This window comes from Calcarisporiella thermophila (genome assembly GCF_041956535.1).
Source record: "Calcarisporiella thermophila strain CBS 279.70 unplaced genomic scaffold VTP21scaffold_33, whole genome shotgun sequence".
NCBI lineage: Eukaryota > Fungi > Calcarisporiellomycota > Calcarisporiellomycetes > Calcarisporiellales > Calcarisporiellaceae > Calcarisporiella > Calcarisporiella thermophila.
In genome coordinates this window covers 149,228-166,559 of record NW_027192223.1, presented here as the reverse complement: position 1 = coordinate 166,559, position 17,332 = coordinate 149,228, and the positions used below count along the sequence as shown (strand labels likewise).

The 17,332-nt window shown below is 47.5% G+C and overlaps 6 protein-coding genes across 6 annotated transcripts; 2 read left to right on the top strand and 4 right to left on the bottom strand.

The window, feature by feature from the left end:
* Positions 1-1,523: 1,523 nt before the first annotated feature.
* Positions 1,524-4,222, top strand: VTP21DRAFT_7842 (uncharacterized protein; the record flags this gene model as incomplete). Its single annotated transcript, XM_069398628.1, has 10 exons — positions 1,524-1,709; positions 1,771-1,911; positions 1,992-2,246; positions 2,310-2,491; positions 2,563-2,579; positions 2,654-2,755; positions 2,836-3,270; positions 3,339-3,462; positions 3,532-3,698; positions 3,765-4,222. 10 exons carry the CDS (start codon positions 1,524-1,526, stop codon positions 4,220-4,222), a joined length of 2,067 nt encoding a protein of 688 aa, XP_069246200.1.
* Positions 4,223-4,653: 431 nt separating this feature from the next.
* Positions 4,654-8,782, bottom strand: VTP21DRAFT_7841 (uncharacterized protein; the record flags this gene model as incomplete). The annotated part of the gene is made up of 6 exons (XM_069398627.1): positions 4,654-6,652; positions 6,730-8,010; positions 8,082-8,142; positions 8,202-8,267; positions 8,334-8,382; positions 8,453-8,782. 6 exons carry the CDS (start codon positions 8,780-8,782, stop codon positions 4,654-4,656), a joined length of 3,786 nt encoding a protein of 1,261 aa, XP_069246199.1.
* A 445-nt stretch (positions 8,783-9,227) lies between these two features.
* VTP21DRAFT_7840 (uncharacterized protein) lies at positions 9,228-10,940 on the bottom strand (the record flags this gene model as incomplete). Its single annotated transcript, XM_069398626.1, has 4 exons — positions 9,228-9,305; positions 9,372-9,545; positions 9,616-9,832; positions 9,901-10,940. 4 exons carry the CDS (start codon positions 10,938-10,940, stop codon positions 9,228-9,230), a joined length of 1,509 nt encoding a protein of 502 aa, XP_069246198.1.
* A 1,264-nt stretch (positions 10,941-12,204) lies between these two features.
* Positions 12,205-14,311, bottom strand: VTP21DRAFT_7839 (uncharacterized protein; the record flags this gene model as incomplete). The annotated part of the gene is made up of 8 exons (XM_069398624.1): positions 12,205-12,706; positions 12,775-12,955; positions 13,030-13,171; positions 13,239-13,269; positions 13,340-13,694; positions 13,756-13,998; positions 14,072-14,165; positions 14,228-14,311. 8 exons carry the CDS (start codon positions 14,309-14,311, stop codon positions 12,205-12,207), a joined length of 1,632 nt encoding a protein of 543 aa, XP_069246197.1.
* Positions 14,312-14,702: 391 nt separating this feature from the next.
* VTP21DRAFT_7838 (uncharacterized protein) lies at positions 14,703-16,283 on the bottom strand (the record flags this gene model as incomplete). The annotated part of the gene is made up of 1 exon (XM_069398623.1): positions 14,703-16,283. One exon carries the CDS (start codon positions 16,281-16,283, stop codon positions 14,703-14,705), a length of 1,581 nt encoding a protein of 526 aa, XP_069246196.1.
* Positions 16,284-16,838: 555 nt separating this feature from the next.
* On the top strand, positions 16,839-17,035 carry VTP21DRAFT_7837 (uncharacterized protein; the record flags this gene model as incomplete). Its single annotated transcript, XM_069398622.1, has 2 exons — positions 16,839-16,889; positions 16,937-17,035. The coding sequence occupies 2 exons, from the start codon at positions 16,839-16,841 to the stop codon at positions 17,033-17,035; spliced, it is 150 nt and encodes a 49-aa protein (XP_069246195.1).
* Between the last annotated feature and the right edge of the window lie 297 nt (positions 17,036-17,332).

Here is a 17,332-nt window from a genome sequence, read left to right as displayed (position 1 = left end):
ACAGATGTGGAGGGGTTGTTGAGTTTAATTGTTGTTCACTAAATCCTCTAATTCATTTGAACGGGAAATAATAGTTGGAATGTCTAGTTTCTCTTTGCTCGCTTCTATTGTTGTTGGGCTTGTGAAAAACCCCACCCCGCTCCTTTTTAGTTTTATTTTTTATCATTTGTATGTGTGTGAGTGCTTGTTATTTTTAACTATACTCCTGTTCATGAAACTGTCTCTGCTTAACTGTCTCGATATGTTAAATTATACTTTTAACATTTAAACTATTAATAGTAGCTTCTTTTTTTTTCTATTTCACTTTCCAGTTGTTGATATTGTTCGTTAGCATTACACTGCCACACTCCTGATACATATTTTTCTTTTTCTCCTTTCCTGTTTCTTTTGTACTAGCATTAGGATAATCATTTTCCCACTGTGGCAGCTGAGTGGAGAAAGTAAGGAAAATAAAAAAGGCACTCGTTTATTATTTTTGTACTGTAAGAATTGAAAAGTCGGAGCCAAACGTTGAAGGCACCCAATTTCTTAAATTGCAATCCTGAACGGACAATTATTTTTCACCGCTGTCCCATGGGGGCTGGGCCTCTCAATGATTTCTTTGTGGGTCAACTGTTCTCGACCCTTTTGTTTAAGAAAAGGCTGAAAAGATAGCGATCAGTTGCGGTCCATTTGCAACTCGGGGCGAGTTCAAAGTGGATAACTAATGAGAGAAGAAATAAACTATCTAGGGCCTCTTCAATTTGAAGTTTGGAGCCAAATCTAAATAATCACCCGTAATGAAATATTTATTTATTTATTTATTAGATGCCCTCGACCTCATGCTTCCAGTCACAGGGGGGGGGGGGTAAGACCTTAACATCGATCCGTCTCGGAGCATTTCACGTCGAAAAAATACGCGAGATTATGTTAAGCGCTTATATTTAATAAAGAATTCGTTGTACTAAGATCAATATGGTCCTCATGATGCAGACGCCTACTCTATAGTTAAAGGAGTATTATATCATGGATGAACTAGCAAAAAACTCCTGGCCTTTAAACTGTTCACAAGCTAACCCTATGTTGCAATAGTATGCGAGTTTATGACTAGAGGGACTAGCCGTATTACGGCTACAAAGAAAGGGCCAAAAGGAATGGCTTTGCTTTATACCGCACGCTCACTTACCAGCTCAGACACCTTTGCAAGTCCCTATAGCCTCAGCACAGTCAGCACTGGAGATGCGCATCCCTTCCAATACCAGAATATCTTGATTTCCACGTTTCAACCTAAAATTTGGATTAATATTCCCCTAACCGCAGTCTGCCCAATCAACCAATAGAATTGCCTCCGCATGCAGAGACCGTTGGGCATTTTATTAAAGATAGATAGCCCTGCCTTTCCCAGTATATGATTATTAAAAATGTGGCCCTTTCTCTCAGATCCCAGGGGTTGATGTCCTTCTAGCTCTCTTCTAACTCTTCCACCTTGGCTCACTCTAAGTTGCCCCGCCTCCTGATCATTCTCTTGCATCTCTCCCCATCCCATGACACGGCTTGTAGTTGTCGTGTCATTATTCCTGCTCTTCACACCCTCGTACGCGCCCTCTCTCCAGCAACCCTTCCGCCGTGGCAGCTCCAACTTCAAGGCGCCATGGAACACGCTGCTGGAGGAGGTCGAGTGGGAGCCGAATGTTGAGATGCTGGTGAAAACGTCCAGCGGCAATACCAAGGTAAAGCCCTCTTAAGGCGGCACAAAGAGCAAAATTTTACTTACTCGCGCTGCCGAAATAGCCTGCGTCTTTTACATGTGAAGTGTGCCTGCCCCTGGCCAGCAAGATTCAAAAATTGGTCCAGCTCAATTTTACGCGCGAGGCAATATTGTACACTAGTTCGGAGATATGCGCAAGGCTGGGAATTCAGTCCAAGCATGTGGTAGAGTCCATCTCTATGGCGCAATGCCTGTCTTTTCCCCCCTGGATACCGACCTCATTCTAACTAATATGAACTGCTAGTGCAAGGGAATAGTCCCTGAATTTGGCCCGTGGGGCCTCACGGTGCTCGGAAACACCTTCTTCAAGCCGATCAACATGTGCCGAAAGCTTCGAATGTGCCCCCTCCCTTCTCCCTCTGATGCTTGGGAGATTCCGCTACCTCCACCGCCACCTGCACCAAATAGAACCGATACAATACCACCGGGAGGAGACGAAGAAGAAGATGCCATAACACTTGTCCAACTCACGGACTGGCACTATGACCCCGAATACCAGGCAAGTTAAAGGAGTCGGATTTTGTAGGTGACTCTTCCGTTGAAAAATGCAATATGGTATTAGGAGGGATTGGAGGGTGACTGCCGGGATCCTATCTGCTGCCGTCCGCCCAATGGCAAGGGCGTGAAAAAACCGGCCGGCCGCTGGGGAGAATACAAGTGCGATGTGCCGAAGGCGCTTGTTGAAAATATCATCAAGATGATTCCCAAGCTTGTTCCAAGCATAGACTTTGCGATCATGACTGGGTAAGTCGGCCTACTCCAAACCATCCAAAACGCACCCGGCTCAATTCCATCTTTCTTTGCACCCTTAATAGAGATATGCCACCCCATGGTGATGCAGATTGAATGTTTGGCTGTGGCCCTATTTTCATCGTAGATTACGCTAACCCTTAGCTCTTCATATAGATATATGGGCGGAAACAATTTCTACCCTACGGAGCACTTCGAGCGCTGCCTCCTCAGATTTCCTGCGCACATTCGGCGAAACTCCTCTTTACCTGACCATCGGTACTCTCTTCAACCATACATCCAAACTTCAATTTTATTGCACCATATTGAATCGTGTGTTCTTATTGTATGATGTATAGGAAACCATGAGGGTGTCCCTACCAATTCCTTTCCCACTCACCGCACTCCTGAGGCGCCCTCCGCCTCTTGGCTCTACCATCACCTCTCGTCCCTGTGGAAGCACTGGTTCGCCAACCAAATTCCCCCTTCCACATTTGTCACCGCTGGCTTTTACTCTGCTTCTCTCACGCCCACTCTGAGACTCGTCTCTCTCAACACCAACTTTTTCTACAATTTGAACTGGTGGATGTTGATGCGCCCTGACGACGAGCCAGACCCTGAGGGCATGTTAAGCTGGTTGGTCAGTGAGCTATGGAATGCCGAGAGGGAGGGGAAGAAGGTCATCGTCATTGGGCATATGAGCCCTCTTGACTTGGATGCCTTCCCTGAAATGGCCCGCGCTTTTTCGAGGATTGTAGCAAGATTTAACGACACTATTGTGAGCCAATTTTACGGTAAGCTTTCCTTAGATAGCATTTGTGCAGGATTGACTCGATCTTTGTGCTCTCATTCTTGGAAACAGGACACTCCCACTATGATGAGTTCCATGTGTTTTATGATCCGCAATCCGACGATCTTCAACCCGTCAACGTGGCTTACGTTGCCCCCAGTGTGACTCCCTACAAAGACTTGAACCCTGCGTTTCGGTAAAATCTCTAGATTCCATAATTCATCCTAGCACACGTAATAGTTCTAAAATATTCATCCAAATTTAGAGTCTATAAGCTCTCGAAGAAAACGTATCGCATTCTCAACCACTACACATACTCCTTTGACCTTGATGCGGCCAATAAAAACCCAGAGGAGGAACCGAACTGGAGCCTGCTCTATGACGCTAAGAGTACATATGATTTAGAGGATCTTAGCGCTCACTCTTGGCATGGTAAATTGACGTTCACCTGCTAAGTATATGGAGTCTTATCTGACCCATATTGTTTGCTTGTGGTAGAGCTGACCGAACGCTTGATCTCCGCGGACAAGCTTCAAATGGACCCCCTCCTCGACCGCTACACCCGCCTCGCGACGCGAAATTCTGCCGTGCGCTTTCCCAAAAAGTGCGAGAAGAATCTGATCAAGTGTGCGCGAAAGGTGGTGTGTCGTGCGCGCAGTATCTTTGGAGGAAATCAGTGCAAAAAGAAGCATGCTAGAGCATTGGATGCGGACAAGCGGTGGGGTGGAAGCTTGAAGATAGTGGTGCCCGAGCACCTGGTGACGAATGAGGGCAACGCCACGTTGCAGGCGGATGTGGTGGAGCTCGAGAGACACCAGGACGCAAGTGGGATTCAGGTCCGGATGACATCCGAGGAGAACGGGATGACGGTCCTCGGGCTCGCAGCTCAAGTACTTCGAATGCTGAGACGCTATCTAAATATTGGAGATGATGAGGAGGAGAGCATCTGTGTGTAGAGGCGTTTATGTCGTTTCTTTTTTGTGTATATTATCCGAATCTGGATTACTTAGCATAATCCTTCATTCCTATCCCAATTTCCCCCTGTTTTCAAGATTTTAATGTAAGGTTTAAAATATAGGATTGTAAAAGACAAGACAGAGGGTAAAAATGTCCTTGAAGATGGGTTCCCAGAAAGCAGGCTATAGTTTAGGGTTACATGGGCGGTCGAGAGGCTATCCTGTCAGATCTCTTGACGTGGTAAACACCCAAGATCTAGTAGTGAACCAAAAACTAGGCTGCAACCATGATTCAGAAGCATGGTTTTATTTTTCTAAGCATTTCCATTTGCATTATTTACACAAGAGAGAGAAAGAAAGAAATAATAAGGTAAAATAAAATAATAATAAAAGGATAGAGCGAAAATGCAGTTCTGTTTTCTGTTCTTTCACTATGTATGGGTAGCTCTATTATGGGGATATTGGCACCATCGGTCTGCAACAAACACCACCTCGAATGTTCCCTCCTGACTAGTGTAGAGCGTGTACTTGTTGTCCTGCACGTCACGCACCGTGTGCTTCTCAAGAATTCCCCCTGGCGCAGACCGAGTATATGTGAACGTGAATGGCGGCTCGCCGATGAGCTCAATGTTGATCTCGGTTTTGTCGCCCTCGCGCAACGTTTCGATTATTTCTCGCCCGCCACTTACTCGGGCCCCGGGTATATCTTTCACAATCACCCCATGATTTGGCTCGGTGCAGCACTGATTACGGAGGTGGCAGACTTTTTCAATCCGCAATTCACCTGGGCGATCAGCAAACCTTACAAAGTCCACATTCGAAACCGAAACAGTGTCGCGTTTCTGATCAAAGGCGTACGACACGGTCCACGGTGCCACTCCCTGCAGCGAGAAACGTACCTCATCACCAACACAATAGACTTGATTGTTAGAGAGGGGAGTGATAGAAGCAGTATCCAACACTTGGATCTTGACAGCCATTTCGGAGTGGACCGGAATAGATTGGCCACACCCAGAAGCATCGCTCACCTCCTCAAGGGTGATGATATAAGTGCCAATGCGATCGAAGCGTGTTGGGAGCGAGAGAGTATGTCGTGACTCTGTGATATTGGAGAGCTGGACCATCTCGTGCTCGGACTCACTCTCGAGCGGGGTATTTTCGTGTCGCACCCGTATCTTAGCATTGAAGGGAGGCAGCCCCTTGAACTCGAGCACAAGTGGTTTCTCCGCTCCGATGACCCCGCTCTGTCCAACACAGGCTACCCGCACGGCGGTGGGCTTAATGAACTGAGCACTTGGCTTATGGTAGACTTTTTGCTCGAGTACTAGCTGCTTGGCGAGAGGAACTGATTTCACGTACATGTCATCCGCAATGTCCCCGATTCGGTATGTGTAAGTGCCTGCCTCAGTAGTTTGGAGATGGAGCTTGGTCTTCGGGAAGCTGGCGGAAAGATCCAGGCGATCAGGGCGCTGGAACTCGGCCGCCCCAAGCGGTTTGAAATATCGCTCGTATGTCACAAGCCAAGGGGCCCTCCCGCTCAGGTGTAAGTCAACGGCATCCAAGTCTCCCTGGCAAACCTTCTGTCGCTCATAGTAAGTAGTACCCTTTGTGTCTTGTTTTCTCTGCACCTGCTCCATATCGAACATCACAGACGGACGAGGATGCCAGGCGACTGCATATCTGCTTGCATCCGGAACAACTTTACCGGCGCAATAAGCGTCACGCACCTGCACTATCTCATACAGTCCGGGCCGCATCACCTCTAATGAGCCATTAGGATCCATTAAAATGGCCTGCTGAGAATTTGTCTCGCCAACGGCTTTGTAGGTAACTGTCCATGGCTTATTGCCCGTAAGTTCAAGCGGTAGCTGGGCGGTGTGATTTTCGAGGAAGAAAGCCGGATGCTCTGGTGTCGAGGGAGAGTGGAATGCGGCTGAGGGCCGGAAAGGTCGTACGTCAATGGTGAGGTCGCTAGTATCCAAGTCTTGGACACAACCGTTGGCATCCTCAATACGTAGCAACGAAACCGTGTACAAGCCGCCAGCTTCAAGTGGAGGGGTCTCAATTGTATGATAGAAATCGTTCACATTGGCCGAGTAAGTGTGCCGATGGCTCTTGTGGATGATTTCGTAATGTAGCTTCCAGGGCCCGATACCACTCATACGAATAGCGAGAGCAGTGCGACCCCCTACACAGCTCTTGATTGGACCTTGGACCGGCTTTTGGAGGAATTCCGCCCTGGGCTGTGGGTGCACAACTTGTCGTATTACCGTGTTTTGAATGGGAATCTTCTCGTAGTTGGCATCGTCTATGCGATAGAACACATATTCATAGGATCCCGTTACGTCTGGAATAAGGGAGAGTGTATGGCGAGTCTTATCAATAGACTTGGGCGGCATTTCTGGTAATTGAACCTTATCCTTGAACACTCTAATGGGAGAATATAGCAAGAGAGGGGAGAAGCGTTAATATGGTTCAGACTGAAAGAGTGTTTTTAGGAAACATACTTGTAATAGACGTTGAACGGCGGTTCACCCGTCAGAGTGAGAGCAGCCGATATTCCTATTTCTCCAATGCATTTGGATTTGATTGGGGTGGTTGAAATCTCCACCGTTGGGGGTGCGACTTCCTGCACGCGACACGATGCGGGCAAGAGCACCTCCCCACGACAATGAGCATCCATTACCGATGCTAGCGTGTAGGTACCAGGAGCATGGACTTTAAAGAGAGACCGCTTTGTCCGCACTGTAATATTTTTTATCTCATTCGGCAGCCTCATCGCTTTTTCTTCCACCTCCTCGGCAAGCGGAGGATAGAATCCAATCTCAGCGGTCCATTCGTTTCCCTCTTCGGCGACAATTTGCAATGGGATTTCTAAAGGCTCTCCGCCGTGTAATAGCTTCATAGGCTTATTCGGATCACACAATAGCTTTCCAACGGGCCGTGGATGGATGGTGAAGCGGCGCGAATCGCCTCGTTCCAAGCTGGTCTCTGCCTCTTCCTCCGCCGAGAGCTGTTCAGTGGGAGAGAGATAAGTTTGTGTATTGCCACACCCATCTTTCACGCTAAGGATCTCCAAGTCTACTTCGCCCGGTGCATCAAACGTAATATTCAGTGGCAAAGTCATCTCTTTATCTCTTGCCCACCCCACCGGTCCGAGGGAGTGAGAGGGCATCACAGCACCTCCATCTGCATAAACGGCTGGGATGCTTTCTCCATCTTCTGGCTTCACATCCTCCATCGTCACCACTAACTTCTCACCATTCACCCGCCGCACATATTCCACCCGATAAGGAGGAAGACCACGCAGCCAAAGTGGGATGCTTTCTTCATCATCGCCCTTACAACGGTGTTGTGGCTGTGGTAAAACTACCTGAGTGGGTGCCTTCTTTCTCCATCCGGATACCGCCTTATCCCTTCCGAAATCTGTTTCTGGACATAAAACAACCAAGGCCTCCCGCCTATAAAGCATGATATCAGTTTGATTACGATCCAGAGCACGCTCGATCTTGTAGAATCCAGGCTCCCGCACTGCAATGTAGTATAATTCTAAATCTTTCTGAAGTTGCTGTTGTTGTTGGAAGTGGTCGGAGGGCCGAAAACGGATAATGTCTCGTTTGGTGAGGTTGACCAGCTGGCGCATGCCGGTCACTAGATCTATATGCGAGTATTGCAGGTATGTAGGGGAAGTGCCGTTGAATAGAATTGGAAGCAGAACATTCTTTCGTTTTTTGGGTGGGGTGCGCTCGAGACAGAAGCACCGATTTTCCGGATTAAGTTTAGCAGTACTATTGATGCCATTAGAAACATGTGGTTAAATCTAGTGTTGAGAATTTACTGTGGGAACATAGGCTCATACCTGTAGGGGAGAAACTGTACAGTATGTTTTCCGAGGATATGGGAAGCGTTGTATAAGACATCTAATATATGCTATAATATTAATATATTTCTCTCCATAACAGAATAATTGACAACCTACCTTGGATTTTTACCTCGCGTTGGGACAGCGCAGGCCGATATCCCGCATATCCAAGTGCATAGTCGGCTATCGGTCAAACAATAATAACACTTAGATAGAAATGCTTTAGACAAAACGGAGAATGTTCATTACCAAACAATCCAGGAAGAGACATCATTAAGGCGGGTAAATGCTGAAGAGGCTGCAACAATAGACAATAAAAAAGACATTAATGGAGAGTCGAACCATTCAACCTAGAGAAAAGAAGTTACCTTGGACCCTGAGAATATTACCACATCCGAAACGCAGAACACTGTAATCATAAGCATTGTACTCCAAGCCTTGAGATTTAACCAGGGAATCTGAAGAATATAGAGTAAAGTAAAGAAGCCCGCATCCAACAGCAACCACAGGTGCGGAGCGTGCGCCTCGCCGAGATAGGAATACTCAAGCACGGATTTTGCCTTCCATGCCTGAACAGCAACGAACAACGCGGTAGCATAGAGCCGCTGTGTCGGGAAATCAACGAACTCGTGAGGGATGAGAGGATTGCGAGCCCCTCGCGATGGTGGCGATGCCTCTGCTGTTGCAGCTCTTCTCATGAAACGATTCAAATGCGATACTTTACTTAGTTCTGATCGCGAAACGATCTAATTCCTAAGTGTGTACCTAGGTGGCCATAATTCTTTTGTTTTATGGTGGCGTATTGCATTTCAGACATTTCAGTTATTTCAGACATTTCAGCTCCAGTGCAGTCGTTGCATAAGAACGATAGAAAACCAGTTTACTTCAAAATAACGAAAAGTCCGTAGTCTCTTGAACACAGATTGGGATGGATACCTTTTTTAATATATTGTTTTTTTATTCAAGGTTGATATATAGAAAGTTTTCAATAAATAATAGGAGATAGGATTAAGCTACACATCTAGTCAGCCAGTAAGAAATTACTATATGATAATACACCAAAAACGGGAATTATTAGAGAGGTAGATCCACTGTCAAAGGGGATTAGTTTACATTAGCTTATATACTATTATTTTGAAAGAGCTAGTGTTGATAGAAAGGCTTATCATTGATCCAGCGCTTGAACATGTAAAGGGATTCTTTCGGCTTGTAGTAGGGGACCTACAGTTTAGAAAAGAGTGTTAGAGGAGCGACGAATCTAATAGTAGAATAGTATAACTTGCTTACCTCGTGGCCGGCGTCCTTTATTGTTGCATAGACCAGGTTCTTATAGTGCTTAGCTTCTCCGACTACATGGCCATGGCCATCCACACGCCAGGGGTGGAACTTGGCTTTTTTATAGCCCTTACCTCCCTTCCATTTAATCTGGTCGGCCATGGCACTAAAGCCTAAGGTGTTGCACTAAGAAATATAAGAGGAAAGATAAGCAAAGTGAACACTCTCAAATAGAAAAACATCAATAAAAACTTACGATGAAGTCTGCCGTCCCGGCATACAAAAGTACGCGAACATCGTTATCGAGGAGATAGCCGATGTGTTGGTCGAAATTCAAGTCGTGATCGGCTTGATTGTAAAAGTTCTCATTGATCTTGTCGTTACAGCTCTGGTATTGGAGTTTGGGATCCACACCTAGCGCTTGCTTGATCTTATCGTTCTGGAGGTATATTGTTTCCCATTGGTTGGGGATGCTATAAAACGCATTACGAGAGTTAAGAAGCACTCTACAGAAGGAAGGAGGTGAATCTAGGGTACTCACGTCCAATTGCGGGGCTCACGAATGTCATAATAGTTGCGATCGCTCTTTTCATAGAAGGGGCCGAAGGTGACCTCCTGACAGATATCCTCAGCTTCGACACACGTTTTGAGATCCTTAGGATTCTTGAGACACTGTTGCAGCTTGGGCTTGCACTTTGTTTCGTAATCCTCGAGACTCTTCTTGCAGGTTTCCTTGTCAAGGACCGGTCCATAGTCATTATTGCATGCGTATATCGGATAGTACTTGTACTGGACAAGCCCCTTTGTCCACCCATTGCCCACTCCGGCACTCTTGATGTTGATGATGTGCCCTTCAGCCTTGCCTTGTTTGATCTTCTTGTTATTTTCCACGATGATGCGCGAGAAGTTGGGGATATAGTGCCCTCCGTAACTCTCGCCGAAGAAGTGGAACGGCAGGTGGCGGTACTCCTTGAAGTGCTCGAAGAAGATCTGCAGGAAGGCATACACGTCCTTGCCTGCTTTGGGGGTAGTGTTCACGTCCGATGTCCCGTAGCTGAATCCAACTGCGGCAGGTTGGTCGAGGAACAGAATGTTAGAGGCCTCATTCCATGAGTGCTTATTCACTTTCGCCTCGCCGTGCTCGTTTACCCTGCAGGGGCCGAGCTCCTCAAAGAGACCGATCATGCTCGAGCAACCAGGGCCTCCGTTGAGCCAGACTGTGAAGGGAGCCTTCTTAGGATTGTGCCGAGCTTCAAAGAACCAAAAGAAAAGATGCTTGTTGTCGGGAGTGTCGACGTATCCAGAGTATTGCTTGACCTTTGGGTCGCAAAGCTTCGGCTTGTTTAGCCGGATCTTGTAGCCCTTCCACTTCTCATGGTTAAGCTCCTTACCCCCATGGGGATCATGATGGCCATGCTTATGGTGCTTGTGCGATTTCTCATGGCTGTGGCCATGGGAAAGGTCATGGGTATGGCTGTGGACGTGGTGGGAAATGGCATGCTCCTTGGCAGCGACTGGGGTGGCCGAGAAAAGAAGCGAAAGGGTGCAAAATAATGCAACTGCGTTACGAATTGCAACCATGATATGTCAAACCCCAAACAAAATGAAGGAGGAGGATTAAAGGATCTAAGGAATCGGAATAAAGGATTGGGAGTGAAGGAAAGACCAAAAAACAAAAGAGGAAGGGGAAGAAAGGGAGTAAATAAAATAGAATTTAAAAGAGAGGTGAAAAAGTTGACTGAACCTTTTATACCAGGTTTTTGTATTCAGCCTTTATTTTAACCTTTTTTTTTCTTGGTTTCTCCCTCATCATTTTTGTACGCTAGTTTATCATATCGTGAGGTTACCTCGTACAACAAGCTCTTGCGTACAATTAGCGTTTTGAATTACAAGGTTTCGAGTTTTTATAAACGTGGCTATGCCGGGCAATTGTTAAGCAAAGAGGTCTTGTTTAAGGGGGCCTCTCTATTAAGCGATAGCTATCCAAGATAACCGAATAAACCCCAAATACAATATATATTAATAGATTCCAAGATCAATATACTAGTGCAGATGGCCTTGAGATCAAAGATCGGAGCTTTGCTTCTAATGCAAATCGGTATCAACGCAAGCTGAGGTCACGCACTTGCCAAGACATATTTTGGGTAACCAAGCAGATTGGAGCGAATTTGTCCTTGGTATGAACGGCGAAGGCACAGTCTTCGGCTTAATAAACCTTATTGACACCGCCCGTTTTAAAACATCATTATAGGGCGGAGGCTTTGGGAATGATCCAGAGGAGTCACAACCATAATGTAGTCTAACAGCAGAAGGCAATAGGACTACCATTGTCATTATGAATGTAACGAGTGATCCTAATTAAAAAGCTGTGCTTGCCTTATCTGAAAATATGGAAAAGAGGGCGGAGATGTTGCATCCATCCGCTTCGAAATAAGGATTATCCGTTTAACATTGATGAAAAGGAGATAGGCTGCAGTTATTAGATATGCTTGACCGACTCATTCCCATTGGCTATGCGAAAGAAGAATGACCGACTTCTTGAGGGATACTCGATTGAAAATGACGTTATCGAATCCTCTTGCTGCACCATTTCTCGGGGATAATTTTGAGAGAACACTGGCGGGAAAAGGGCCATGTATGCCGACCACAAGCGCAAAATAATAGCAGAGGGGGAACTGAGGACAAAGAAGGTATTTAATTCAGGGACTCAGCATAAAATACGTGAGTAAATAGAAAATAGAGTACAGTTCTGTAAATAATAGTTAAAGCATGGAAGCGTTGTGCAGGCAAAAGTAGGAAGAGTGTAGAAAAGCAAAGGAAGCACAATAGACAGCAGATTTATATTCTATACACGGCTGTGGTAATAGTCTAGACCCTGATCAGCAGCTGAGCTCTTGGTCGTAGTCGGACCCACCGTATCCTCAGAAATGTAGGACATGTTTCCCACCCGAAGCTGTTGCGTGATCTGGTTCAAATTCAGCCCCAAATACTGCGCGATAAACTCACCAATATCGGTGTTCTCATGGTTTCCTCTAAGAGTCTCTGCTCCCGCTCCATATGCATACAGGTTCACGTCAACGCCCGTATGACCATGGGTGGTCCAGCCGATCCAAGCACGATTACTCACCATCCGCCCAAGGGTGTCTTCAAGTTCGAACCGGGTGCCGGGAGCCATAAGCGCCTCAAGCTCTTCGTCCGAAGGATCCTGGATTCCAAGTCCATCACGAACGATCGTATTACGCACGTATTCCGCAAAATAGGGAGTGCCCCGATGCTTGAGGATAGCTTGCGTGAGAACCTCTGTTGAATTCTTGACCCGAGCAATCACTTCGGGATACCATATATATCTAGCATTTCAAAAATCACGCATTTAGAATCTCGACCTGGTTTTGCTTAAGAAACAGTAGTAGCTTACTCTGGGTATTCTTTGGTTGGTTGGCGCCCAAGGGTCATACCTCCCGTTTCATGATCTGAGATGGAGATGACCGAAGTGCCAGGATGCGTGTCAGCAAAAGTCTTGACAAGCCCTATTACTTCGTTGTACATAAGAATGTCATGAGCTTGAGCAGCAGGGTCGTTTGCGTGGGCAGCGAGGTCTTGGAAGAAAAGGAAAAAAAAAAAAGATTAGATATTTATGGCTGAGTAAAATTGCTCAAGCCAATTTAAATACCGATTTTGCTGCCCTCGATCATCAAAAAGAAACCCTTATCCGAGTCGGCCGTGGATTTGTCGAGGATTTGAAGCGCCTTTGCCGTCATTTCATAGAGCGAGGGCTCTTTAGCTGGGAGACGGTCTATTTCGTAAGCCATGTGCTATGAAAAAAAAAAACATGTATAAAGGTTGGGGCTCAACAATAGAGGATAAAAGCAGGAATCTTACATCCAAAGCAAAAATACCAATGAGAGGGAGGCTGTAGAGGCATTGATTAAGATCAGTAAAAAAGATGATAATAATTTGTACGTAGGATGCCGCTAGGTTACCTGGTATCATTGACGTTGACCGTGTCGAAATCGGCGCGAGTGGTCAGGGTACTAAAGCCTCGATGCTGGGCTTCTGCAATAAGATCGCGGTCATCCTTCCGGCAGCTCTCACTCGAGTTGTTTGGCAGAAAGAAGCATAGCCCGCCCCCAAACATAAGGTCTACTGTCCGACCTAGTGGTGTCTCACCAATCTGATGCTCAGCGATTTTATCTTCCATATTACGATCGATGACATGCGCGGAAAAGGCCGCAGGGGTGGCATGCGTAATACGGCTGGTGACTACAAGGCCAGTGCGATAACCGTTAGCCTTGGCTGATTCAAGCACGGTTCCACAGGGTTGCGATTGGGGATCGACTATACTCATCTCGTTTAGTAATTAAAGACACATTGCTAACGATACATCAAAATAGCTTGCCTGCAACAGCCCCATTATAGGTCTTGAGCGCACATGAGAACGCGGTTGCGCCTGCGGCCGAATCAGTCACTAAGCTGGATGAAGAGCGAGTGCGAGAGGTACCAACTAGAATTGTGTCGAGGGGGAGTTGAGTTGTATAAGGTAATCCATTAATGTGTTGATAAAAGTAGCGGCCATAGGTCTGGCTAGTCGGGCCATGCCCATCTGAAATGAGCAAGATGACATTATGCTTATGCTTGGGCGCTGCAGGAAATGGTGAATGAACAGCATGAATAATACGACATGTCACTTATTTTTAAAAAATAGGATGCATTACCGATGTGATATTGGGTGTAATAAATAGTGACAAAAGTGGCAGTTGCAATAAAAATGAGCACACCGAGGATTGAAATGCTGATTCGGCTCAATGCCTGGTAATACAAGAGCTCGAGCTGAGTAAAAGAGCTGACACATTAGAACACTTGTAGCCTACCTTGCGTTCGGGTTTGGATGTATTTAGGAGGGCTTGCCTCTCAGGATCATCGCTTGACTCCCGGCTAGTGTAAATTAGGGCCATTAAAGAAAGAAGGAGGAAAGATTGGATTAAGAGAGAGAGGACGAGAGAGGAGGGTTAGAAAAATGGTGAATGGAGAGAGAGAAATGAAGCTGGAACGACAGTTAATTTTTAAAATTGAACAGTCATATCCATCACTTGACTAGTGCACGTTTTTTGGTGCATGTGATGATATCACCGCCGGTGATTGATCGAAATTTAAGGGACCAAGGTTCCCAAAAAAAATGTAGCAAAAATGTAATAAATATGCTATCCTTTATATAAATAGTCGATTATGGAGATAAATTAAGGTAAACTAATCAAATAAGTTTCTTATCATCAATAAATAGGAAAGCTCGGGGGGGGGGGGGGGGAGGAGGGTATAAATACAGAAAACTGAGCGAAAGGAGCCTTTTTAGTACTGAGCAGTTGAGCTGGCGAGCGTGGGTGAGTTTGCAACGAAAGCAAAGAGGAGACCCGAGATACCGCCGGCAATGGGAAGGGTGATGATCCAGGAGAAGAAACACCACAACAGCATACGCCAGTTGAGGGTGCGGATGCCTTCGCCATTCATGAGACCGACGGCGGTGGTGGCACCGGTGATACAGTGGGTGGTAGACACAGGGAGCGAGAGCTTGGAGAACGTCAAGACGGTGAGCGAAGTACCCAACTCCATTGAGAAGCCACGAGAAGGCGAGTGGTAGGTGAGGTTGTTTCCTAATGTACGCATAACGCGATAGCCGAACGTGATCAAACCAAGATCGATAGCTGCACCCCCCATCACGAGGATCCAGATGGGGACCGGGACCTTTGCGTCGGGGATGGCGTTTCTAGACCAAATATCGTACACGGTCGCGAAAGGACCGACCGCGTTGGCAACATCATTGGATCCGTGGGCGAAAGAGGCGAAGGAGGCGGTGATGACCTGGAGGAACGAGTAGAGGTATTCGGTGCGGTCGTCATATTTAATAGCGGCATCGTGCATGTCCTTGAGGTTAGCGGAGTTGTGATCGACCACGTTTTGGCGAACTCCGTGAAGGGCCACGTCGAGGAAGGATCTCTTGGGCGCTTCAGTCGTGGCGGGCGCAGGAAGCTCTTCGGCCAATTTCCCGTCAACCACGGCCTTATCTTCGAGCATCTCCGAGGGCTGCTCTTCGTCCTCGAGGCGGTGTTGCTGGTAGTTGATGACCGTTTGGCCTTCGGGCACCTTTGGCAGAGGGCCGATGAAGGGCGAGACGAAGGCGTGATACCAGCGGGTTTGCTCGTTGTACACCAGGCGACGACGCAGCCAGTGAGCATAGAAGAACCAGCAGAAGACGCCGATGAAGACGGCAACACCAAACGTGATTCCGAGGACGGCGCCAAGGGGTTGTTGGTCAAGCTTAAGGTTTGGCGCACCCTTGAACACAATATAGAAGATGTTGATGGCCATGGCGAAGGAAAAGTAGATGGGAATGGCCCGGAGACCGCGCTGAAGCGAGTTGGGGTGGCGGAGCACAAAGAATTGGGTGAGGCCAAAGATAATGGCGGCAACAATGCCAGCGGCAACGGGAGAGACGAACCAGGAAGCAATGATTTTACCAACTCCCTTCCAAGTCCAGTCCACTGAATCAGCTCCACGAGCAGCAATACCGAACCCGATGATGGCGCCCACGATGGAGTGGGTGGTCGAGACGGGCCATCCGAAGTTGGAAGCGGTGATGACCCAGGATGCAGACCCGATCATACTCGTGACCATACCAAGCATCAGGATTCCGGGCTCGGCCTTGTAGTCGGCATAGCTGACGATGTTTCCGCGGATGGTCTCGGCGACGCCAGCGCCCAGCAAGACCGCTCCGAGGAACTCGGTGAAGATGGCGATGATGCAGGCCTGCGCGAGGGTGATGGAGCGGGATCCGACGGAGGTGGAAAACGAGTTAGCGACATCGTTGGCGCCGATACCGTAGGCATCGGCAATGGCCACGACGATACCAATGGCAAAGAGATAGGTATACATGGTGTAGCCTAGATATGTAGTCGGCGGGAGGAGGGTAGATAGAGGTAGCTAGGGACTAGAGCAAAAGTGCGGGGGAGGAATAAGAGCAGGATCAGGGCTAACGGTGATGCTCAGCCGCACTTCTATCGTTGAGCGTAGGGGGGAAAGGGGGAAAGCGTGGAGGGGGTTGTGAGCACTGAAACGATTATTAGAAAACGGAAAGGCCCTAACTTATATAACATAGATTAGTCCTCTGGCTGCGGTGCTCGTGGTATTAACATATCCTGATAAGGCCAAAAATGTCTTTGGGCTGACCAATTGAAATCGGGTTAGCACCGGGTTGACACTCCGCCTTTCTTAAGGCCGTAGTTTCTCTTAAACATCCATATTAACGGCCGTGTGGAACAGCGGATTAAGAGAGCTCCGCGATCCAAATAGACCCCGCTCCCAATCAGAGAGGACTGCAAGGGCATGTGCTTTCCCTCTCGTCAAATTTCATATTCGCAAGTTTTACTCTGTTTTAGCTCTCGAGAGCCCTCGCCGACTACTTTTTGGTAACCAATCTCGCGCAGACGCATGCCTCAGCAGCAGTATGGCGATGCGCTCATGTCGATCCCGGATATTCAGGTGAGGAGCCCGCACCGCGGCTAGCCGCTCACGTTCATGGTGAAAAGGGAGGCGAGGGTCCTTCAGGGTGCGGCACGTCCGGGCCATTCATCCCTCCAACGTGGGCAGCAGGTTCGGGGTTTCCCCGTCTCTGCGTCTATGCTTAGCGGATTGTGATCGCAAATATCTTGCAAATTTGTGCAAGGGCATTGCCACGTTTCCTCCAGCGTCGCCATTCTTTCGTGCGGAACATAGACTGAGGAGCTGCCACTCTGTACTCGGACACCCGATGCTGGGAAAGAGAAGGCCTTCGGCAATCAAATGGAGCAGGATACTCAGTGTGCTAATCACGGATAGCCTGAAGCACTGGCTTCAGCTCTAAAAATAGATTCCCACATGCAAAGGCCGTGCCGTTGTGACTCTCCTTCGCAAGTTCATCAAGTGCTTTTCGCTAGCCTGAGGCT